Source organism: Hakea prostrata, chromosome 5, assembly GCF_041222555.1.
Source record: "Hakea prostrata isolate BN-2017 chromosome 5, UWA_Hpros_2, whole genome shotgun sequence".
NCBI lineage: Eukaryota > Viridiplantae > Streptophyta > Magnoliopsida > Proteales > Proteaceae > Hakea > Hakea prostrata.
The window spans coordinates 12,083,452-12,110,716 of record NC_142604.1 but is presented as its reverse complement, the minus strand read 5'-3'; the positions used below and the strand labels follow the sequence as shown (position 1 = coordinate 12,110,716).

The window sequence follows — 27,265 nt, the reverse complement described above, 5'->3', positions numbered from 1 at the left end:
AACTTGAAAGGTTTTTTAATCTCTTAGCCCATACCCCGTCCAATAAACTTTAGTTTGATTTGGTTTGTTTGGAACATAACGGGCTAGTTCAGTTCCTTCTCTATGGATCCGGGCTACAATTTGACACCCTTAATGACGGTCAAGAATTCATAATGGTGGCAATGATGATGAAACTTCCAATGGGTGTTCAGTAAATTATAATTTTCTGTCACTTGTAATGTTCTAATTCAAAGGCATTCATTGAATTTATTCTGAAATTTTGAATTAAAATATTACAAGTGCTTGAATCCTATTACTGATTAAAACCTTATTGCGAAAACCCTTTTAAGGGAAAATTCACAAATTTTCATCCCGTTCATTTTTTATGGATGAGTGACACATGCCTATAGGTCACACCAAAATATTGAGATTAAATTAAAATAAATTTTTTTTTTTATCTTCCAAAATCTAACTTCAGCATTTTAATTTATATTTCAATAGACATGATAAAATTCCAAAGGCTTCATACCCATTATAGTTTGACATCCATATGAGTTGACATCTCCTTAGTTATTAATAAACCTCCATCCTTTAATCTTTATCTTTTACCATCCAGGGCAGAGGATTTGGACCTCATCCATATTGAGTTTTAATGATATTTTTTAATAACTAATGCAACAACTACTTAAAACCATGATCATGGAACATAATCAAAAAGGAAAAGTATTTAAAATCATGCTTATATTTTATTGAGGTGGTCATAATACCTTTTTATGAAGTGGTGATCAAAGATTCTGGATCCCATTGTCTTGGCTTGAATTCTACTTCTAGGCTTGTAATAGATATCATTTGCCAAAGGAGAGCTTATTTTAAAAAAGAAAAAAAATTAAACTGCAAGTTTGTGAGAACATTTTTTTCAGTTTAAACTTTTAAAATAAGTAGAATAAGATACTCAAATCCTAGCGATGGATTTTTTTTCCTACAAGAGAAATTGCATGAACCAGCTGCAAGAAACAATTATTGTTAGTTTTATTCAATACAAAATTTGTGTTCGGATTATGTACATTAACATTTGGTTTGAGAGGTATTATGTTTTGACTTAAATTCTTGTACCTGATTTAAAAGATGAACCTGTACTGATATATTTTGCTAGACAACCCGAATTACACGTTTGCAGAGATCTTAGTGGGGGCTTAGGTTGATAGGTATGTGGAGAGAGTCTCCGCCCCAGCAGTATTGTGTGACCCGACCTAATGGGTCGACCCATTTGTCTGATTGGAATATCTCTCTCTATATATGTATCTCTTTTTTTTTCTGATTTTTTTTTTAAGGGGAAGAGGTGGAATATTTATCTTATATTCGTCTACTAGATTATTAAGAAATTTAGTAATGCCAGTTTTAGTGATATGAGATCTTCTTTTAATCTTCTTTTACATAATGAAAAACCTCTTCTTTTTCGCCCTTTGGATGTAGCATACTACATCGGTGTGTGAACCACGTTAAATTTATGAGTTTTTTTTTTTTTCCATTCGTTATTTCATGGTGTTTATTTTAACAAAATGGAATTACAACTGCCTACTATGAAAGTAGATTAAAACTTAAAATTACATTATTATGTATAATCATCATAGAATCTTATAGTGTCTATTAATAATTACAAGATTCAAGACAGGGGGAAAGTAATTGTGTGTCTTCCCAAAAGTTTCTTTTCTTCGGACTTGGCAATTACTTGGGTTAGATTTGCCGGGAGGAACCACTAACATTTCAAGGTTGAAAATCGAGCCAACAACAGAGTTGTTTTGATCCAAAATTTTATTGTTTGGGTTTGTTTAAGTTTCATTTTTTCATTATTTGTTCCATCTATTCAGTTAATCCAGTTGAACAATGACCATTTTCTCAAAACTCAAAAAGATTAAAAGGAGACCCTTCATTTACCAGCCTTCATTTACCAGAAAAGATTGACCGGAACCCTTGTCTTATAGGGTGATAAACTCATGCCAGAATCTGATATTGCTTAATTTATCTCTGTTTTAAAATTTCCATGATTTTCAGTTGTCACTAGAAGAGGGGGATAAAATGTTGTGAGAGGGAACCTTTTCTTGTCAACAGAGATTTAATGTATTTGGTCCCTCCATGGTAATTGTGTTTGGAACTGTTGCTGCACAATCCTGTTTGTCCCTTCAGCCGGTTGAACCTGCAAAGATGAGCTCGACCGTGGAGGTCGAGTTTTCACCTCCGACGATCTAGTTAGGAATCCGACTAAGGAAGACAAGAAACTAATGAACAATAATAATACGAATAGTGATAGTTCTATTCAGCGTACTTTTCTCTTGTGTTCTCATACCTTTTTATAGCTTTTCTAAGTATGAGTTTGAGTGGGACTCAAACCTTAGTTAGGTTGCGATCTGAATCTTAGTCATTGAGTCCTATTCGAACATGAGTAGTAGAGTCTTGACAGAATACTGTTTCTTTGGCTAGAATCTTATTCAGATTTACCTTGTTATTTAGCCTTTGTACTTATTCGACCGACCTTGACTTGGTCGGTTTAACTTGATCCGAACTGGTCGGACTAGGCTCAAACCGAACTGGTTTGATTCCGATCTGATTGGCTTGGCTCAAACCGAACTGGTTTGATTTTCGATCTGATTGGCCTAGGCTCAAACCGAATTGGTTCAAGTTTATTTATTCTTTCCTCATCAGGAACCATAAATATAGAGGTGAAGATTCAATGGGTATCTCTTGGGATTTAAGATGGACAACTTACACATCTAAGGGTGTCAATCCAATATGGGAGCAATGTTGAATATGTTGACTTTATATCCTTATTAAATCCAATACAAAATGGTATAAGTAACTCATACCATTATTGTACCATTATTATAAGTAGGTATTGATTGTGGCATGATTCATTTGTATCATTTTATACGTACCATTTGTCAAATCATATAGTTTTGTTATATCGACACCATACCATATTTATTGGGTAATGTATAAATATCATGGTTTTGATTTTGATAAACAACACACGATATGATTGACACCATTAACAACATTTATCTGATTAAGTCGGGTAAGGATGTCATGTGGAAAATAGGGAAGGACAAAAAAATAATTTTCTTTATAAGAAACATATTAAGTATGTTGAACATGTAAATAATATGCATTTGTCACAATCCATGAATGAATAAAGCACCATATCTTGTCGGCATCGTATATGTTCATAATAATTCATTGTATCAAAGAATTGAGTTTACACCATTCACCATACCCATTAACCTCTCAATCTTTTTACATGTTAGAATATTAAACAAAGCTAGGATAATGAAGACTCGAATTGTACAATTAAGATATTGGAGAAAATTAATATATTATATAAATCTATTAGCTATGTTAATTGTAATCACTGTTCCGAATTTTGAATTAGAGTTTGAGATTTTATGGAAATTTTAAAATAAAAATTTGAGTTATCTTCTTTTTTTTTATTTAATTTGATATTCAAATAGGCTTTAAAATGGAATTTGGTAATTTATTTCAAAATTATACTCTTTCTATCTTACACTAATTCTACTGGAGAAAAAAAAACGTATCTTAGTATCAAACAAAATATATAAGAACATTTTTTTTACAATAGATCTAGAAATTTTTCAGAAGGATAAAAAAAAATCCCATTTTTTCCTCTATATTTAAAAATCTCAAATTATTTAGTTTTAAATTTGAAAACTATAATTAGTTTTAATAAAGAGAAGAGTTGAAATTGGGTTCTGATAAAAGAAGAGTGATTAAAATATACTTTTTCACTGAATTCATATCTGTTTGACTAGAGAGAGAAGAGTTTGAACCTAGTGTGAACTAAAGATATTCTTGTGAAAAGGTACTTTGCTTGTATTGAATTTGTTTTGTTTTCATAAAATCGAGTATTGCCGCCATTGTTAATGGAGACTTTTATTCTCTTATAGGTGTTTTTATGGCAGCTAGATTCTCGCACACACACCATCGGAGTTGCGGTAGAAAGTGTTGAAATCATCAAAGACATAAGTGTATCTATCACTAAATTCTCAGTACCTACTGATATTGTATTGACAATTTAGGGATATTGTGAATAGATCCATGGCTAGCTATCTCCGTTCTTTTTTAGAGTACATTAGTTTTCATCCTCCAATTCTGTTTTATATATTATTAACCATGTCATTTCTTTTTTTATACATTCTTTTTGCCCAACAATTGGATTTTGATCCAATTTGTTTTCCTATGACTCCATATTATTTACTATGATATGAAATACTTGTGTTGCCATTAACATATTGGCAGTTCTCAAATCAGCAACAAAGATGTATGAGCCTTAGTGGTTGAAATATGGATTTCACCAGTCTAATTGTGAATATCTCAAGAGTCTCAATAAAAAGAAAATTCAAGAATTTATTTTATTTATGTGATTTTAGTATAATGTTGAAGATATAAAACCATTAAAACTATATCAAATTGAACACAAATTGTTTATCCATTATTGTTGTAACGACTCAATATTGTTTTAGTGTAGGTGCATTGGATACAAAAAATGGTTGAAATCTACAATAAGAAGAATTTAGGGAATTGTTTCTTGCAAATTTTATTGAGTGAGTATGAATATTATTAGAGAAATTCTGTAGATTGTTGTAAATTTCTCTTTTATTTAATTCAGGTTTATTAACATGTTTTCAAATTCTACTGCAGATATTATTTCTCATGGAACAAATTATATTTGGGTTTTTTTTCTACATTTTGGCGTTTGTCCCACCTCGTTTCCTTCACAGTTTTATTATCAAGGATATGTTAATATAAGATTGGTAGTTGGAAAAAAAAAAAAAAAAATTTTAAATATGTATCACCCATTAATGAGGAAATGAATTGTCCTTTTTTTTTTTTTTTTTTTATAGACACACAGCTGCATGAAAACACAAGGTTCACACCGAACCAAGGAGCAGAAAGTGACCAAACTGTCATACATGCAATAGACAGGGTCATTTTGAGTAAGGGATGAGTCAAGCCCAATATACCCTTAGAAATAACACTGCAACAAATACAGCGACCAAATAAGCACCGCACTCACATAATAAAATTCCAAAGGCTCAAACCTATTATCAGACATCCATATGAGTTGACATCTCCATAATTCATGACTACGTATTTAAAACCAAGATCATGGCACATAATCAAAAAGTAATTAAAATCATGCTTATACTTTACCGAGGTGTCATAATACTTTTTAGGGTAAATATCACTTACCTCCCCTCCTCTTAACTGGACAAATAGCACTCACACCTTCTCTTATTTGGATAATATCACTTATCTCCCCTCTTACGTAGCAAATATATCAAACACCTCCTCTCTGTTAACTTTCTCGGTTAAATTTAACTTTTACCATTAAATATTTTTCTAAAATTCCAAATTATCATTGACTAAAAATATTTTTTACTTTAAATCCTAAATTACTATAATCACCCTAACAGCTAAAATACTAAATTACCCTAAATTAAAATAGTTATTAAAAACCAAAACCATAGTTAAAACCCAAATTATCTTTAATTATTAAAAGCCCAACATACCCTTCTTTTTTAAAAAAAAATTATCAAACAATTAAAAAAAACAAGTACTACTATCAAGTAAAATAAAAAATGCAATTAAAAAAAAGGTATGTTGATAAAATTAAACACATACTACTATTTTGGGTTTTTTTTTAATTGTTTGATAATTAAAAAAAAAAAAAAAGGTATGCTGGGCTTTTAATAATTAAAGATAATTTAGGTTTTAATTATGGCGTTTTGGTTTTTAACAATTATTTTCATCGATGATAATTTAGTATTTTAATTGTTATGGTGATTACGCTAATTTAAGGTTTAAAATAAAAAAAAAATATTTTTAGTCAAGGGTAGTTTGGATTTTAGAAAAATATTTAACAATAAAAGTTAAATTTAACCGAGAAAGTTAACATAGGAGAGGTGTTTGATATTATCCAACTAAGAGGGGGGTTAAAAGTGCTATTTGTTCAGGGGAGGTAAATGATATTTACCCTACTTTTTATTAATTGACGATCATAAATTATTGTTCCCATTGTCTTGGCTTGGCATATAATTATAGTGTTGTAATAAATATCATTGCCACAAAAGTAAGAGCAAATTACACGATATACAGATATCACCAAATTACGCGCCATATACAGATATCACCAAATTCATAAAATCGTGTTTTGCAGCCAATGTTAATGGGGACTTTTATTCTTTTATTGGTGTGTTTTTATCACAGTTACATTTTCGCACACACTATTGGAGTTGCGGTAGAAAGTGTTGAAATCATCCAAGACCTAAACGTATCTATCACTAAATTCTCAGTACCTACTATATTGTATTGACAATTAAGGGATATTGTGAATGGATCCATGGCTAGCTATCTCCGTTCTTTTTTAGAGTGCATTATTCTGATTTATATATTATTAACAATGCCTTTTTTTTTTTTTTTTTTACATTCTGTTTGCCCAGCAATTGGATTTTGATCCAATTAATTTTCCTATGGCTCCATATTATTAAAGATACAATGGGTACCTCTTGGGTTTTAAGATGGAAAACATACACATCTAAAGGTATCAGTTCAATATGGAAGTAGTACAACACCCTTAACAACCTCTACCTAATTATGTTGGTTAAGAATGTCATGTGGAAGGTAGGGAAAGACAAAAAAAATAATTTTCTTAATAAGATGCATATTAAGTATGTTAAACATTTAAAGAGTATGCATTCATCATAATCAATGAATGAATAAAAACACCATAGCTTGTCGGCATCGTATATGTTTATAATAATTCATTGTACCAAAGAATTCAATTTACACCATTCACCATATCCATTAACCTCTCAATCTTGTTACATGTTAGAATATTAGACAGAGTTAGGATAATGAAGACTCAAATTGCACAATTAAGATATTGGAAACAATCAATAATATTATATAAATATATCAGGTATGTTAATTGTACATTGCAGTTTTGAATTTTGAATTTACAACATTTTAATGAAATAAAACTCTATAATAATTTTTCGAGGGTTTTCTTATAAATGGAATTAAAGTTGGATCAGCTCTTGTATTCGGAATGATGATAGATTGTATTTACAACCAAAGGTTCGAAACTGATTGAAATGGAAGGGAATAGGAGACTTAATTTATGAAAATTTTAAAATATAAATTATATTCTTTTTTTTCTTTAATTTAATATTAAAATAGGTTTTAAAAATGGAATTAGGTAATTTTTTTTTTCAAAATTATACTCTTTTTATAAAATAAAAATAAAAGAATTTAAAAAAATCTTAAATTGGGTTGTGATAAAAAAGCAGCTGTTGGGACCAGAGTCCATCAAGCAGCAAGTTATGAAACACTCTAATTTATGTAGAGTTTTAATTTTCATTTTTCAAATGATTCATATCTGATCTATCTACTTATGTTGTTAGTGATGCTACATCCGCTTATTCAACATAATTCTGCTTAGTAAAAAAATATGGTCCAGAGCTTGACAAATTGCGTTTTTGTCGTAGTCGACCTTCCGGATTCAGTAAATTCGAGTAGATATGTTCACCTTCCAGCTGAATTCTGCTTAACTCGACTAGAGAGAGGAATGATTGAACCCGTGCTGTAGAAACATCTCCGCACATTGTTCTGCCATTGGAATTACGATAAAAAGTGTTGAAATCATCAAAGAACTAACTGTATCTATCAGTAAATTCTCAATACTTCCAGATGTTGTATTGACAATTTAGAGATGTTTTGAATAGATCTGTGGCAAGCTATCTCCGTCTTTTTTATGGTAGATTAGCTTTCCTCATCCTATCTTGTTGTATATATTATTAACAATGCCTCCTTTTGTTTTCCTATGACTTCATGTTATTTCTTATGACGAGATAATTTTGTTGCCATGAACATCTTGACAGTTCTAAATCAGCAACAGAAATGTATGAGCCCTAGTGGTTGAAATATGGATTTTACAAGTCTACATGTAAATATCTCAAGAGTCTCAATGAAAATAAAATTCAAGAGTTTATTTAAAATATGTGATTTTAACACAATATTGAAACTATATACCAAATTGAACACAAATTGTATATCCTATGAGACCAACCAGCCTTCTTTCTACTATATATTATACATTGAAATTAAATTAATTTGATTTATATGTACTGTATTTTTATTTTTGGGGTGCAAATATGTAATGTTGATATCAAACCTCCTAAAACTCTATTTTCCAGCATAGTTGTGTATTTTTCTCCTTTTAAGAACAGTTGTGTTGTTGTCCTCAACAGCATTGGAAATTGGCAACTAACAAATCACGGCCATTCTTGCGTTGTAAACTCACCTTTTTATCATTTCTCATTTGGTATAAAAAATAAATATATATTTAAGGTTTTAGCTTTACCCTAAGTATGTACTCTGGACATTTCTTCGTAAAGAGAACAATGTCCTCGCTCCTTTGATGCTTTTTAGCTACATAATAAGGGTGTAATTCACTTTTAAATAATGATAAAATGAATCAAAAGTAAAGTCCCAATGAATCTCATTCCTGTTGTATTGTTGAAAAGCATTAAAGGAGCATATTGTTTTCCCGTGATAGAGAACTAATCCAGACTTTAATTCTATTGATGTGGTTACATGCCTGGTTGGCTTCAACAATATTTCTACATAAGATGCTATAGGAGGAAAGACCACGACCAAGCTTCCATGATTGAATTGGAACCAATTATTGAAGATATTCTATTTATATTCTGAAGAATTTAGTTTTTATTGTATTCCAAGGACTAACAATTACGTTGCTCGTATCTGAGTTGGAAGGCTTAATGGGTTGTGGGCTTGATTACTTGGCCAAATTTCACTTATTGGTTGGTTGAGCTATGCTCTTTCTCCTTGATTTAGCTCCTAATTAAATTGATCTTTCTATATAATTTAAAAAAAAAAAAAAAAAAAAAATCACAACTCAAGGCGATCAGTGAAAGTAAGAGCAAAAAAGCTAAAAACCCAAAAAACAACGTAATTATTATGGGTTATAATGGTTGGGCATTAATAACCGTTCGGTTTTGGGTAATGGTTCAGTGCATTTGGTTTGGGCTAACGGGCCACTAATGGGTCGGCCTGAACCAACCCAAAACCTAAGGTTTTATCTTGATCATACCCTTGCTTTGTTTGGTCTGGTTTGCACGATAACGGGCTATTTCAATTCGTTATTAATGGTTTGGGCTACAATTTAACACCCTTATGACCGTCAATAATTCATAAATCATAATGATGACAATGATGACGAAACTTCCAATGAGTGTTCAATAAATTATAATTTTCTGTCACTTGGTGATATTCAGATTCAAAGGCGGTCATTAGATTTATTCTAACCTCTGGATTAAAACATTACAAGTGGTTGAATCCTATTACTATTACTGATTGAACCCTTATTGGGAAAATCCTCTAAGGAGAAGATTCACGGATTTTCATCAAGCCCATTTCCCACAAGAAAGGTCCATTCATTTATGGATGAGTAAGGCATGTCTGTATGTCACACTAAAAGGTTGAGATTAAAATAAAATAACAAAATTTTCATCTTCTAAAATCTAAATTTCAACATTTTTATGCAACCTAATAAACATTTGTAACTCATTCACGAGGAAAATGAATGCTCCATTTCAATGGCCATAATAAAATTCCAAAGGCTCGCACCCATGATTAGTTTGACATCTCCTTAATTATAAATAAACCTCCATCCTTGGCAGAGGTGTATTGATGTTTTTCATTAACTAATGCAGCTAGTACTTTAAAACCACGATCATGGCACATAATCAAAAAGGAAAAGTATGTAATTAAAATCTTGCTTATACTTCAATGAGGTGTCATACTACTTTTTATGAAGTCGTGATCATAGATTCTAGTTCCCATCGTCTTGGCTTGGCTTCTAATTCTAGTGTTGTAATAGATATCATTTCCAAAAAAAAAATACTTATTTTTCAAAAGAATAAAGTACAAGTTGTGAGAATACATTTTAGTTTACTCTTAAAAATATTTAGTATAAGGTACTCAAATCTTAGCGATGGATTTTTTCTCATCAGAGAAATTGCATGAACGATTTGGAAGATGGGACTACATCAATGTATTTTGGTGGACGATCTGAATGATCCGTTTGCAAAAATCTGTGGTGTAATAGGGGGAAGGGGAATGTGCGTTTTATGTTTGTCTACCACATTATCGAGAGACTTTTCGATTGGGTTTTGGGTGAAAGTTCTTGTAACGCCATTCTTGGCGATTGACTGCGTTTGGAGCCATGAATATAGAGGTTGTTCAATGGGTGTCTCTTGAGATTCAAAGGTGGACAATGTACACAACTAAATAAAGGTGTCAATTCAATATGGAAACCTAAATGTGTTTACTTTATATCCTTATTATACAAATACATAATGGTACAAATATGTCATACCATTAGTGTACCATTATTATAAGTAGGTATTGGATGTGGTATGGTTCATCTGTATCATTTTATACGTATTATTACCATACCATTTGTCAAACCATATAGTTTTGTCATATCAACACCTAACCATATTTATTGGGTAATGTGTGAGCAGCACAATTTCGATTTCAATTTAGATAAACAACGCACAATATGAATTGCCACCCTTAACCACATCCACTTGATTAAGTTGGGTAAGAATGTCATGTGGAAGTTAGGGAAAACTTTAAAAAATAATTTTTTTTAATAAGATGCATATTGAGCATGTTAAACATTTAAAGAGTATATGCATTCATCACAACTAATGAATGAATAAAATCACTATAGCTTGTTGGCATCGTATATATTCATAATAATTCATTGTACCAAAGAATTCAGCTTACACCACTCACCATATCCATTAGTCTCTCAATCTTTTTGCATGTTAGAATATTAGACAAAGTTAGGATAATGAAGACTCGAATTGCACGATTACGATATTGGAGAAAATCGATATATTTTATAGATCTATTAGGTATGTAAATTACTTATACTTAAAAAACCGTTTTATTAATCATCAAAGTTTTTTCTTTTTTAAACTATTATGCTTGATACGTATAATATATTCAACATGTAGATCCTACTTTAGTTATAAATGTAATTTTTCTAATACTTGATAAATAAGAAAATTTCTCCATTCTATTATGAAGTTGATCATATAAATAGGTATTCACACAAAGCCAAATTATGGTTATGGATAATTGCCATCGGATAGTTTCATCCATAAGTAAAAAAAAAATGTATATCCTATACCAGTAGGCTTCAAAACGTCTGATGATTGAAATTATACGTGAAGACTACTTAATGAAATTGACGCATCTAAAATGCCCAATTCAATTAAATAAATATCTTAAAACTGTTTTAATGGTTTCCATTGAGATGACTAACCTAATACTTATGAATTGACCATCTATCCCTTCTTTTTTTTCTATTTTTGTTTCCATTGGTGCTACCTTTTCTTTTCGGTGGGCCGCTCAGCTGCGAAGGTTTCAGTTAAGCATGATGGCTCTCTTAGATGTCTGATGTCTCAACATTGAAGTTGCATTATATCAGAATAGCTTGTCTTCAAAAGGCTTGGAATGAACTTTTCACAAAGGGTTTCAATTTGTCCAAATGCCCATCTAATTCATGAAAGGTATGCATGTTTGGCTTTGAAAGAGGCAATTCAACATGATTTCCAAATATTCATGGTGCACTCATCTTAACATGACAACTCACCTCACTAATAGCCCCCTTTCAATCGACTAGCTAATTGATTGATATTCGCAAATAATCTATCTTATTTGTTCCCTTCAAATCTGTTAGTTAATTGATTAATAATCAAAAGATTATTTATGTTAGCTAGCTTATTGATATTATGATTGGATCATATACATCCTCTTAAGGTATAGTAATAAAGCGTGCCAATTTACAACTCAATATGTAAATTTAACAACTCAGACAACAGTATTGTAGCCTCCTATTTGCAGCATTGATTGTTGTTGATTCGTTGGTTGGTGAAGGGTGTGTTATGTGATGTACTTCATTTATCTATTTCTTTTCAATCATATATCTTTTGTAAAATTCAATGGTGAATAATAGATTGGTTAGACACCCTGGCTCGGAAGCCTCAGTCAATCTTGTGTCTTTTCACTCTTGAAAGTCAACCAGAGCCATCTCTACTTCCGACATCCCAATGGAATTCATTGCACGTCTTACCTGGTTAGTGGGAGCTCTCCCGATTGAGTGTTTTACATTGGTTATAATTTCTACTCTTTCCTTAATACCAGTAAAAAAAAAAAAAATTTGTTACTGAAGACTCACTAATTACCAAAGCTCAGGCCATAATCACCAAATGATCTTCGCCTTTGGACACGGATTGGGGTGCCAAGACTCTCTAATCACCGAAGCTCAAGCCATTTGAAGAGGACTCTTTTTAGCACTTGACTTCAAGCTCTTGTGGCTTCTATCACCAACCAATCGTCTCATTACATAAGAAAATCTCCCATTCAATTTTTCAAGTGCTTCGAAAAGCAAACTTAGAAGCTGAATGGCTAAATCCGCAGCTCCAACCTCGGATTGGTTTATCTATCATTGTTCCCCACCCCGCTTTTTTTCTTAGATTTTGCTTTTTGATTTCCTTAGATGTAAACTGTTGGTTATTTTCTAAATCAATAAATTTACTTTTTCACCCAAAAAATGAGGAAAAAAAACTATTTTATCTCATTTTCTCCAACAAATTCTCTTTTGGTTAAACGAATCTTGATCCTTCAATCATTGAGAAAATTTCTCTTTATTCACGGTTAAAAATTAACTTAATGGCTACAACTACAAGTGATATCTGACAATTATGATGGTTCATATTTCCATTCCATGATATCTATTGAAGGAGCTGACAAGATTACCTTTGAAACCTACAAAATGCGGATGGGATGACAAAGAAGAGTGTTTATTTTTTTATTTTTTTCTGAATTGAGGTTTTTGTGAATCTCTTTACGGACATCTTGACTATGCTCTCTTTTTTTTTTTAGTTATAATTTAAACATAAGACAAGACTTTGCTTTTGGACATGAAACGATTCAAACTCTTGACCTTATACTATAGAACAACAAACTTTTATAGAATTTTCTCTTATAGAATGATGATCTTTTCTGGAGTCCATGACTATATTAAGTATCCAAATCAAATGGTTTAACTTGGGTCGTGACTTCTAACGTTGGAATTTTGGGTTGGTTGATATGGAAGTAATTAGGTTAAAGTTGCAGAAACCATGGGAACTTCTGGTTACATTATTAAGCCAACTATGAAGTTGATTTGATTCAACCAGTACCTGGTTTTGATTACAGATCCAACTGGTTTCTGTCCAAAATTGTCTATTCTGAAAGTGGATTAAAATTTGAAATTTGGTTATCATTGAATCATATAATGTCTGTTAATAATTACAAGATGCAAAAAGCAATTACAACCGTGGAAAAGTGATTCCATTGTCTCCCCAAACATTTCTTTTCGTCGACCCAAAAAGAAAACATTCATTTTCTATGTACATGGTAAATGCTTGGGTTAGATTTGCTTGGAGGAACCATTAAAATTTCAAGTTTGAAGATCCAGACAACAACAGAGTTGTTGTTATCCAAAATTTTATTGTTTAGGCTTGTTTAAATTTTATTTTTTCATTATTCAATGGGTATCTCTTTTTTTTTTTGACAACCCGCCACCCGCCCACCCCCCCCCGCCCCGCCCCGCCCCCCTCCCCTGGCCCCGCCCCCCCCCGCCGCCGGGGGTCCCCCCCCTTCCCCCCCGCCCCCCCCCCCCCCCCGCCCCCCCCCCCCCCTCCCGCGGCCCCCCGCCCCCCCTCCCTTTTCCTCCTTTCTCCTGGTCCCCTGTCCCCCGGCCCCCCTCCTTCTTTTCCTCTCTCTCTTCCTTGGTTCTTGTCTTCCTGTTCCCCTTCCCCCCCTTGGGCGTGTCTTTCCCCCCCCCCGGGTCTTTTCCCCCCGCTGCTCCGCCTCCCTTTTCGGGCTTTCCCTTCCTCCTTCTTTTCTTCCCCCCCCGGTTGCTTTTCCCTTTTTCTCTGTGGTGCCTTTCCTCCGTCCCTCCCGCCCTGGCCTTTCAATGGGTATCTCTTGAAGTTTAAGATGAACAACATACACATTTAAGGATGTCAATTCAATACAGAAACAATATTGAATACGTTTACTTTATATCCTTATCATATTGAATACAAAATGATACAAGTATGTCATATCATTATCGTACCATTATTAGTAGTAGGTATTGGATACAATATGGTTCATTTGTATCGTTTTATACGTACCATTACCGCACCATTTGTCAAAAACCATATAATTTTGTCATATCAATGCCATACCATATTTATTGGGTAATGTATAAACAACACGGTTTAGATTTTGATAAATATGATTAAGTTGGGTAAGAATGTCATGTGGAAGGTAGGGAAGGACCCAAAAAAATTTCTTAATAGTATGTTGAACATTTAAAGAGTATGTATTCATCACAATCAATGAATGAATAAAAACATCATAGCTTATTGGAATCATATATGTTCATAATAATTCATTATAGTAAAGAACTCAGTTTACACCATTTACCACATCCATTAACCTCTCTACCTTGTTATCAGTTAGAATATTAGACCGAGTTAGGAGGATGAAGACTCGAATTACACAATTAAGATATTGGAGAAAATCAATATATGATATAAATCTATTAGGTATATAAATTGTTGTCCTATACTTAAAGTACCATTTTATTAATCATCAAAGTTATTTTTTGTTAATCTATTATGCTTGGTACGTATGATATATTCAACATGTAGATTATAATTTTTTTTTAATATTTGATAAATAAAAAAAAAATTCTCTATAGAAAATTTATCTATTCTATTTTGAAGTTGATCATATAAATAAGTAATCGAACATATAACCTTTCAACTGAGAAGTATGGATCTTACCACCTAACAAACCTGAATTGAGTTATTATTTCTTTCTCCTAAAGCAATTTAAATCTCACTAATTCAGCCATTTGATTTTATCAGATCTAATCATAATCATTAATTTTTTTTAATCCCTAAACTTTCTCCCAAAATATTAGTCCCTCTTAATAGAAATTTAACTCATTTAATTTATTTTTTAAATACCTAAACTTTCGATTCCTACTAACAACAATTTAAATTTCATCAGTTCGATTTTTAGAATTTCAGCCATTAATATTTATATGTCTAATCATAATTATTTCATTTTTGTTTACTTAATGTATAGAAATTTACTGTTTTTTTTTCATATTTGGTTAATTAACTTCAAACCTATCTTTTTTTCATACAATTTCTTTTCCACCTTTCCCTTTGACGATTTTTTGAAGTTCTTTTCCCACAATTTTAGGGATTGACTTGTTTGATTTGATTCTTCTGAAACGCTCTCTGGTTTGATAGGGCATCGTGAGATGTGATGAACATATCCTAAAATTTTATCAATAATCACAAATACAAGGGAACATGAATAAGCAATAGTGATTGCTTTCCCACGAGTGAATAATGAGAAAAAAATAATAGATATACTTCAAACTATTTGGTATATGCCAAGTGAAAATTTTATTTTTTATTTTTTGTGAAGGTTTTGAAGACAGTGGCTCGTCCAAAGGTTTTGCAACTGCAACTAAGATTAAGAAGACAAAGCTAGAGACATGACGAAGAATAAAGGCAAAGTTAGGGTTATTGGTTGGGTGTTGCAATAAATGATTTCCAAAGAGTTGTGGTGCACTTAGACAACATTATTGTTTTTTTTTTTTTTTTTTTGTGCCGGCCCCCCCCCCCCCTTTTTTCCTCCGTTTTTTTTTTTTTTATTTACCCCCCCCCCCCCCCCCCCCCCCCCCCCCCCCCCCGGGAGTTGGCCTTTAACGCTTCCTATTTGCAGCATCAATTGTTATTGATTTTTTGTTTTTTTGTTTTTTTTTTTGGTAAACAACAACTTTATTCAGAAAGATAAGCACCAGCTACAGCCGAGACATCCAGATTGACAAAGTCCTAGGGCCAAGGAGTGGAAGTGGGCCAATTTTGATTTTTTGCTTGGTGAAGAGTGTGTTATGTGATGTAATTTTTTTTTTTTTTTTGGTAAGAAAGAGTTTATTTTATTTAGGAGAGAAATCTCTATTAAACCCTGGTGGTAGATTATCAAACAATAAAAACAAAAACTATGAGGGGGTGGGGTATTGATTATATAATGTTATGTGATGTACTTCATTTGTTAATTTCTTTTCAATCTTGTGTCTTTTGAAAATTCCAATGATGAATAATAGACTGGTTAGACAACTTGGCTTGGAAGGCTCGAAAGGCTTAGTCGATGTTGTGGCTTGGAAGGCTTAATTGATGTTATGTTCCCCAACCACCTTCACAATTAAGGTCGTCAAATCTTGAGCATATCTACAAGCCCAAACTTAACAATCCAGTTGAATGATACATGGAGAAGAGAGGGAGATAATACAAGATTTCCTGTGAAACCCATGAAAATGCGAATGGGATGACGTAGAAGTATTTAAGGTCTCTGGATTCACAAATGGGAGATTTATACCCGTTTGGTTGTGTGAATCTCTGGATTCATGAAATCTTGGGATTCATTTTTTTACACTAAAAACGTGAATCCGTAGATTTATGGGTATGAGGTGAAATCCAAATATTTCACCCCTACTATGAAAGTATTAAACGTTTGAACCATATGACTCTATAGATATTTTTTCATGGTGAATCTAAAAATTTCATTCCATAAATTTGAAATCTATAGATTTTATATTTCCTAGTTGGACTCTTGCCCAGACTCGTTATCTAACCTACCAATAAGAAAAAGAGAACGTAAATAGCATCAAATAAACAAAATATTACCACTAGAGATTCCTCATCTTCGTTGGTCTCTGTAGTTTCTCCAGAGGCAGCCAAAGGCGTCAACCTTAATTAACAACCGGAACGATGGTTTAAACGAACGATTGGAAAGCGATAAATGGAAAGGTCTTACACATCTCTGGTGGAAAGAAATACATGTACGTTTCGGTATTTACAAGGAAGTGGAGCTAAAGCCTAATTGAGGGACGAGGAACGTTGGGGGTTCTGAGAATTGTGGCCGCTGCAGAGACTGATGGAGTTGGATAGAACCACTGATATTGGATGCAATATGGTTCATTTGTATCATTTTATACGTACCATTACCATTACCGCACCATTTGTTAAAAACCATATAATTTTGTCATATCAATGCCATACCATATTTATTGGGTAATGTATAAACAACACAGTTTAGATTTTGATTAACAGCCCACGGTATGATTAACACCCTTAATTACACCCACGTGATTAAGTTGGGTAAGAATGTCATGTGGAGGGTAAGAAAGGACCCAAAAAAATCTTAATAAGATGCATATTAAGTATGTTGAACATTTAAAGAGTATGCATTCATCACAATCAATGAATGAATAAAAACACCATAGCTTGCCGGCATCGTATATGTTTATAATAATTCATTGTACCAAAGAATTCAGTTTACACCATTCACCATATCCATTAATCTCTCAATCATGTTACATGTTAGAATATTAGACAGAATTAGGATAATGAAGACTTGAATTGCAGAATTTAGATATTGGAGAAAATCAATATATGATATAAATCTATTAGGTATGTAAATGCTGTTATATAGTTAAAATACCATTTTATTAATCATCAAAGTTTTTTTTGTTAACCTATTATACTTGGTACATATAATATATTCAGCATGTAGATATTATACTTCAGTTATAAATATAATTTTTTAAAGATTGGATAAATAAGAAAATTTCTCTATTCTATTATGAAGTTGATCATATAAATACGTATTCACACAAAGCCAAATTTTGGCTATAAACGATTGCCATCAGATTGTTTGATCCATTAAAAAAAATGTATATTCAATACCAGTAGCTTTCAGAACATCTAATTGAAATTATTCATGAAGAATGCTTAATGAAAATGGCACAGCTGAAAGTCCCAATTGTTTATATTTGTTAGCGATTGAGATGAATAACCTTTTCAATTGAATGCAGTGGGAACCAGCTCAAGCCAAGTAGGTTTCAGTAAACTGTGATGGCTCATGTTGAGGACTTAGACAAATCCCATAAAAGAAAGTGTTTAACGCTTGCAAGAGGTGATTTCCAAAGAGTTGTGGTGCACTTAGACAACAGTGTTTTAGCCTCCTATTTGCAGCATCGATTGTTGATTGTTATTGATTCCTTGCTTGGTGAAGGGTGTGTTATGTGATATAATATTTTTTTGTAGGAAAGAGTTTATTTTATTTAAAAGAGAAACCCCTATTACACTCTTGTCCTAGATTATCAAACAATGAAAACAAAAAATATGAGGGGCTGGGTATTGATTATTCAATGTCATGTGATGTACTTCATTTGTCAAGTTTTTTCAATCCTTTATCTTTTGTAAAATTCCAATGGTGAATAATAGACTGGTTAGACACCTTGACTTGGAAGCTCAATAGATGTTGTGTTCACCAACTGCCTTCACAATTAAGATCACCAGATCTTGAGCAATCTACAAGCCCAAACTTAACTAATCCAGTTGAATGATACATGGAGAAGAGATGAGATAATCGTTCTAACAAGATTACCTGTGAAACCAATGAAAATGCGGATGGGATGACATAGAAGAGTGTTTATGGATTTAAAAGATTCATTCCTTAACTATAGCAACTACCTTAAAGAATGAGTGCTACAAGCTGCTGGTCAAAAATAGCCATACAAACAACAATATGGCAGATGATTGTTTGTTCCCCTGCATCTTTCAAATTAAAGCTCAAAATTCCAGAACACCATAGCAGAGGTGAAAACCACAGATGGGCCTTCGATAACATCCCCTTTTTACTGTGAGGACATCAATCTCACACTCTGGTGAAAGCCTTCTTCACCCCACCAGAGGATCCAGCAGGAACAACCTTCAATACATTGAACCTCACTGTCTTTGATAATGGTCTAAATAGAAATCATAAGACATTGTTTTATCAGATAAACAAGGTGGATTTAAGGCAAACATGCACAAGAGTTGTAAATGTTAAGTGATTCAATTAGCTGCCACTAACCAGCACTGGCCAATGATCACATGGTCCAAATCAGAAGGCAGGCCAGGGAAATTCAGAGGGAAAATAAGCATAACCAATGCACTTCCAATAGAAGCGATTCATGCCAATTGCGAGAAAGAAGTGAAATAACAACTAAATGAGCAGAGAAAAATTAAACAAGCAAAGCTGCATTTCCTAAAGCAGAACTTTTTTTTCAGTTCAATCTTAAAGCAGAACTAACAAATAAACACAAACTCAAAAAATGCATTGACATGCTGATAGAGAATTTATCTATAGGCAAGATAATTTTAGGGTGTGTTATACATGCCCCAAAAGAAGTAGATAAAAGCTAATCTGTTAGAAAATTCGCCAATCTAGAAGATACTTTCAAGAGGTGTATCACATTAAAGTTTTCATGGCAAAAGAAAAGATCAAGCAATGCCAAAAACAACCACTAGATCATTGTAGAAGTGACAAAAGCACTCACACCATATACAATAGGTCAGCAATCACCGACCAACCAATGGATGATATATCTTCACATTCTTTGTCCCTTCCCCACAAAACTCAGTTTCTATTACTTAGGACACCAATACTTGCTCCCTAGTCCCAAAGGAGAACAACTACACTTTGACCATTCAGACAACCAGAGGCACTGGTCAGTTTCCACCATTTACTTGGAATCAAAATGAAGAGGAAGGATATGAAGCCACTTGAAAGGGGGAAGAGGAAAAAAAGAATAAAAGTGTAGAAGACAAGACCCAATTCACGGAACCGGATGATTAAACAAATCACCCAAAGTGAACAAATAAACCAAGGATCTTGTGCAATATAAATTGAAAGACAATCACAAAGCAAATAAACAACAAACCACCACAAGAATGAAAAGGGAAATGCAAACAACACACAAGAATTTTACGTGGTTCACTAACCCGAAATAATCGAGATTAGCTACATCCACGGGGAGGGATTTCACTATTTTAATCTTCAAAATAGTACAAGATTTGAGTGTGATACAATGTTACCTCAACCGGTCACATAACCTCTCAAACCTCCTTAGAATACCCTTCCACCTTAAGCTCTTGAAGAAAACCCTTCAATCCAAGTTCAAGCTTCAATGGAGTTGCAATGGAGAAGAACACAAGAGAAAAGAAACCCTTTTCTTGCAAAACCACAAGAAGAAGAAGACCCCAAAAACTCAATCCCCTTTTTTTGGACAAAAACCCCTTTAGAAGTCACTAGAAACTCACTTTTTCTCTCTCCATTTACCTCTCCCAAGGCCCTCTTAATGATACCAAACAACTATCCATGTTAAACACTAAGTGGGACCCACCAAATTCAAAATTTGAATTTAAACAAAGATAAAGTGATTTTTATCACTAAACCCAACAAAAAGGAGCACTTTGCTACTCAAAAATTATAGTTAGTAACATTCCAAGTGCTGTAATAAGCTTCAGTTCGTCATAAACCCTGGATTGAAAAAAAATGGCACAAGATCCTATTTTATTAAACTAATCACAAGGAAAAAATTCATATTTGCCAAAGCACCACATTTCTTGTTACAGAATGGATAAATTAACTAACAATCCAACCACTTTGCAAACACACTTAACAGTGTCACTAAAACCAAACGAACAACAAAGAAACCTAAAAAAAACAAATCTGAAGGTGACGATTGGTAGCAGAGGATTTTTTTTTTTCTTCTTCCGATTGGTAGTACCTTCGATAGCGTCTCTAGGAGTCTTAAACCCCAAACCGACGCTTTCAAAGTAATGGCTTCCGCCTTTGCCAGGCCTTTTACCCTTGCCGGACTTGTTGGAGCTACAACGATTGCAACCATTATAGTAAGAATCAGAAAAGCAGCTATAAGGGTAGATAAGATGGAATACGAAATACCTAGCTATAAATAAAAATTGACAATTCCATTGACTTGTCTGAGTGTCTCACCATAAAAACACCTTCAAAAATTATCCCCAAAAATCAATCGAACAGACAATGGAGACAATGAATAAGGTAAGAACTAAGAACTGTGATTTAGAAATTAACCTGTTCCGCCATGATTGAGAAATCCTCTTTTCCTGAGGAGGAGGACGGTGGTGGTCTCTGGGTTAAGAGAGAAGAGAAGCGACACAGCGTAAGAACCTACAGACTCTTACACCCTGACGACCCTTTCATTGAATAACATTTTCTTTACTCTCTTCTTGGTTCTTCAAAGAAGTCTTTTTGGGTAAACTCGTGTTTATTGCATTCATTTCTATAATTCTTTCCTCTTAAGGTATAGGTTTCTCAAGATACAGAGTGTCAGTTTATGGATGTCAAGTTAGCAGAGATCCAAGTAACGGAGTTGGGATCCCCAATCCGATGAAGTAGAGGATTGTCTTTCTTTCATATTTCTTTACCACACATTTAAGAGGGAGATCCACTTTCTGAGCATTGATAAAATAGATAATAAATATTCTAAGATGAACTCCCCTTCTAAGTGATGTGGAAGAAGTATATTGAGGTAGGGACTCAAAATAAGTAGGAGACAATCAAACTATCATGATAGTGGATGATAAGACTACAAGAGGTCGACCATGTTACTTGAGTTTGTATCTTTTCCTTGGATAATCTCTCTCAATTAATGCCCAATTTGTCATAGGATTCATTTAGGTATAATATTCTAATACAACATCAACACTACTGTAAGTTTGCAAATTCAATGACTATCTTTTGGATTAAAATATTATACATGAATAAATTGTATAATTCATTGGGAGACTCTTCCTTGGAGCCAAACATGCATTATTTTTGGAATTTTGTTTTTTAATCGAGTAAAAAGGGGATTTTATTGTATCAACAAACTTTTACAAGCAATGTCATCACTATTACATGGCTGGCACCAAAGATTGATAAAACATCATATTGTTGAAAGCTTGCGGAGCCTAATTTCAAATTTTCAATAAATTTTTTTTGGGTAAATTTTGTATAACTCATTGGCACTTATTGGGAGATTATCCTAAGAGAGGAGCCAAAATACACCTTATTGTCGTAGTCTAATTTCAAATCTAATTAATAAAGTTTGTGGGACCATTTGCCTCTTTCAAAATTGCATATATTAATTAGCTCCTTAAACGTTTTATTTTGAAGAGCTCATTGAAATCTATCATACAATATACAATATGCTCTATGTTGTCTTGGGTGGTTTTATATAACTTTTGAGGTTATGGTACCTATCTTGTATAGTGTTGAACCATTATAAATAATGGTTGTCCATGGCGAGGTTATGGATATAATTTTTTTTTCTTTCATTAATATATAAATTTTAAGTTCCTCTTTATTATTTTGAAGGACACCCAAAAAATCACGTTGGTTCAACTTTAGTGATGTGCATTAAATGCGCAGCACTGTACTGCCAATGGTCAAGATCAAAATCTCAACCAAGATTTTGAAATTTCGATCTCCAAATAGTCATCTAACAAAACTTTCGATGTGTTAAATTTGACTTAAATTTCGATATCGACCGTTGGCAGCTACACATTTAAGTACTCTGCCCCAAGTCATAGTCTTCTGCATTGAAAAATTCACAAATATCATCTAACAAAACTTTATTTTAAAGACAAACATATCACCCCGCCCCCAAAAAAAAAAAGGCGGGGGAAAAATAAAACAATAACAGATCTCATCAGAAAGACCCCAACTCCCATGTCTCTGATTTACATTGGCACAACAGTTGCCATTAACCACATTTTTCTTAAACTCCTTCAAGTATGCCATCAGTTGTTGAAGCTCAAACACTCCCATACCTTGAATGGGAGTGTTCCACCATGGTAGTTCACCTTGCCTGTTCTTATCTTCTTCCCACTTCTTGAGATCCTTGGCTTCGCTTCTTCTCCACTTCCAGTGTGCTCTGCAGCTCTTCATGCTGTCTGTTCAGCTCAGTAACTCTAGCCACAAGGAGCTCCAGTGCTTCATCACTGCCACTGGTGGCTACGGATGGTTGACCATCCTGATTGAGAAACCTTTCTATGACAGACTTCACACTTGGATGGCCAAAGGAATGGAGATTACCCCAGGGCGAGAAAACAAGAGGATAGCTAGCTCAGCACCACACAGAATACTGAGCTTGCTAGCCATATTGAAAATCCCAAGTCGACGTTTTGAGAAGGTGACTTCCAGATAATTCTCGTTTTTTATTTTCTTCATCTCAATCTTTCTGCTACCCTTGCCGTTCTTTCCCTTCCGCTCCATCGAACTGAAACAATTAGAAAGAAAGAACAATGGAGAAATTTTTAGCTCTTTGACCTCCATGGTGCATTTCTAATATGACATAGTTGTACCATTCGATATTTAGTAGGGTAATGATATGGAATAAATTTATTCAATACCATATCAAATAACGACTCTATACCAAATTGACAAGCTTAGAAAGGTCCTTCAAAGAAAAGTAGCGGTGCTTAAATTACTTGGTTGGTAGTCTAGCGGAATGCTTTTGGAGATCCATGTGAGACTCATTAGAGGTCTCACCTCTAATTATTTTATCATACTTAAATATGAACCTCGCATAAATATGCATGGCAAAAAAAAACGAGTGGACTCCTCGACGCTAAGGTGATCCGGATTCTATGGTTGGAGCACAGACGAACACAAACAAATGATAGTGATAAAGGTAAGATACTAAGATGGTTGGGTTAACCACACCAGTCTCTTTCTAGTGAATAGACTATATCATTAAGGACTTGTGATCCTCATGAATCTCTTTTATTCTAACTACTCTTCCTCTCTTTTCAACAACAACAATGAGATCTTGATCCTTTACCAACTCATTTGCACCCTAATCTGTTTTCATTAATACATCCTTTTATGTAGAGGCAGTATGACCAAGAAAATCTTAGATTCGCACCTCCATCCCTCCAAACCTTCTCCCCCCCCCCCCCCATCCTTTATGTGAGGCGTGACCAAGAAAATCTTAGATTCGCACCTCCATCCCTCCAAACCTTCTCCCCCCCCCCCCCACCGCTTTCCATCCCCTAGGCGTATGGCGTATGCACCCCCATTTCTTGTGGTTGGTTTGTGTACCATTTACCAAAAAGCAAAACCGTATCAATTATGTCATATTGTACCTATTGAATAACTATGGTACAATATTGGTGTGACTCTAGTTAACAATATTGATATGGACACAATGATATAAACAAGCCATACCACACCAATACTGTACCGAATATCAAACCGTCTTGTACAAAATAAATATGGTGGACTTTTGATATGACATACTTGTACCATTCGGTATTTAGTAGGGTAATGATATGGGATAGATTTATTCAATATCATATCGAATAGCGACTCTATACCAAATTGACAACCCTAGATAGGTCCTTCAGAGAAAAGTAGTGGTGCTTAAATTACATGGTTGGGAGTCTAGATCACCTCCTGACGAATGTTTTTGAGAATCCATGTGAGACTTATTAGGGGTCCCACCTCTAGATTATTTTATCATACTTAAATATGGACCTCGCATAAGTATTTGTGGCAAAAAAAAAAAAAAAAGGAATGGACTCCTCAACACGGAGGTGATCCAGCAGATTCTACGGTTGGAGTAAAGGCAAACACAAACAAATGATGTGATAAAGGTAAGATGGTCGGGTTAACCACACCAGTCTCTTTCTAGGCAATATCATTATGGACTTGTGATCCTCATAAGTCTCTTTTCTTCTAACTACTCTTCCTATCTTTTCAACAATGACAACGAGATCATGATCCTTTACCAACTCATTTGCACCCTAATATGTTATAATGATACAACATTCTATGTAGAGGCAGTAAGACCAAGAAAGTCTTGGATTCGCACCTCCATCACTCCAAACCTCCCCCCCCCCCTTCCCATCCCCTAGGCGTATGAGCCTCCAATTCTTGTGGTTGGTTTGTGTACCGTTAACAAAAAACGAAACTGTATCAATTATGTCATATTGTACCTATTGAATAAGTATGCTACAATATTGGTATGACACTAGTTGTATCATTTAATAAAAGATATAATGAAGACATAGACACAATGATATACACAAACCATACCACACTGGTACCGTACCAAATATCATACCATCTTGTACCAAATAAATATGGTGCACTTTTGATATGACATACTTGTACCATTCGGTATTTAGTAGGGTAATGGTATGGGATAGATTTATTCAATGTCATATCAAATAGTGACTCTATACCGAATTGACAACCTTAGCTCAAAGGTCCTTTAGAGAAAAGTAGTGGTACTTAAATTACATGGTTGGGAGTCTAGATCACCTCTCGTACGGATGTTTTTTGGAATCAATGTGAGACTTATTAGGGGTCCCACCTCTAGATTATTTTATCATATTTAAATATAGACCTCACATAAAATATGTGACAAAAAAACGAATGGACTCCCTCAACGCGAAAGTGATCCAGATTCTATGGTTGGATTAAAGGCCAACACAAACAAAAGATGTGATGAAGGTACGATGGTCGGGTTAACCACACCAGTCTCTTTTCTAGGAGATATTATTAAGGACTTGTGATTCTCATAAATCTCTGTTCTTCTAACTACTCTTCCTCTCTTTTCAACAATGACAACGAGTTCTTGATCCTTTAACAAATCATTGGCACCCTAATTTCAAACCTCTACAAGTCTTAAATGTCTCCTAAAAACGCTTTTGGTCTTCATTTGTGGATGCAAATTACATTATGATCAATTAGTCTAGCAAATTACGTTATAATTAATTAATATTTCTGTGTAAATGTCACACTCACCCAACCCTCGCATTCAATCCAAAGTGGCCCAGAAAAAAACCAAACCAATAAACTAATTTACGATCTAAGTCATGGATTTCTCAACATACATGTGGGCCCCTTTTGTAGGGTTTCTGTTCGTCTGATCAAAATGTGGTTGATGGTTTAGATTTCATAAACAGGAGAAGGGAGAAGAGAGAACCGGTCGTCTTGAGGTGAGCCAAGAGAGTAAGCCACGTCTTCAGGGGTCCAACCGGCTTGTAACAACTTCAGAGACAATAACCGCATGTGGCGTTTCTTCTGCAAATCATCTTGACCGTCGATTGGATTATCTGCCATCATCATCTCTCCCACTTCTTCCTCCCGCCATCCTCCTTCCTTCAGTTTCCGGCTCATCTCCTCAAAGAAAATATTCAACTTCGCCGCCTCTCTGTTCTTCTCACAACTCACACTCTCCAACAAATCTGACCAGAATTCAATCGACTTCGCAGATTTCGCTGCCCACGCCGGAGATTCCACCGTCGACGACTCTGTCACGGCGCTTCTCCGACTGAATTCAACGTTCTGAAAAAACCCAGCAATGTCACAACCAGAGCAATATATTTCTAGGCCATGCACGAAGAAGACTGGATTCCCAGCAAGATTTGGGGATGAAGGAATGTAAAAATTCCTGTAAATGGGTACCAAACGAGGAGCTTTCTTCATTAATCGCTTAGCCATGCTTAGGGCTTCTTTAGAATCGGGAGGTTTCTCTCCCCAAGAAGAAGACCAGAATTTGTTTTTGATAATTTCTTTCTGGAGACCCATGAGGGGAAGATTGACGAGAATCTCTAATTGTTGAGGTGAAGTCGATCGCCAATCTGGGAAGCCAGTACCAACTGGAAGTCCTTCGCGAAGAATAGAACGGATATCAGGAGGGAAAGTGAAACGTAAGGTGGATTGGATCGATGAGAATTCTTCGTCTGTGAGACCTTCTGCAATCTGAATTTTGCATTTCTTGAGGTGGGCTATGACTTGCTTAGCATATGCAGCGAAGGAGAAACAGACCCGTCTGGGAGTAGATTGAGAATACCTAGTAACTGCCGTAGTTGACGTCTCTGCCTCTGTAGCCATTAATTTGAAGTGAATTCTTCTTCGATGAGAGCAAAGAGGGTTTTAGAGAGAAACTGGAACGTGTTCCGTTATAGAAAACGCGTAATTTGAAGGTGGATTTGTTTGTATATATGGAAAGGAGAGGAAGATGGAAGGGACGAAGAAGGAGAGATTCCCGAAAGAACTGAAATATCATTCACTTCCAGCGTCGAATGGTCAAAGTCTCAAAGGTTACGTTAACGTCGCGGGGCGAAAACCGAAGAGGTTATCTCTTTTTTTGATCATCAACTGTATACGTGGACTTGATCGATATTACTTCGCAAAT

General features: G+C 34.2%; 2 protein-coding genes across 2 annotated transcripts; both read right to left on the bottom strand.

Moving 5' to 3' along the window:
* Positions 1-22,930: 22,930 nt before the first annotated feature.
* LOC149015167 (agamous-like MADS-box protein AGL61) lies at positions 22,931-23,331 on the bottom strand. The gene is made up of 2 exons (XM_089156501.1): positions 23,152-23,331; positions 22,931-23,089 (listed from the first exon to the last, which is right to left on the bottom strand). The coding sequence occupies exons 1-2, from the start codon at positions 23,329-23,331 to the stop codon at positions 22,931-22,933; spliced, it is 339 nt and encodes a 112-aa protein (XP_089012627.1).
* A 1,907-nt stretch (positions 23,332-25,238) lies between these two features.
* On the bottom strand, positions 25,239-27,212 carry LOC149015166 (uncharacterized). Its single transcript, XM_089156135.1, has one exon. It carries the CDS (start codon positions 26,959-26,961, stop codon positions 26,014-26,016), a length of 948 nt encoding a protein of 315 aa, XP_089012261.1. The 5' UTR covers positions 26,962-27,212; the 3' UTR covers positions 25,239-26,013.
* Between the last annotated feature and the right edge of the window lie 53 nt (positions 27,213-27,265).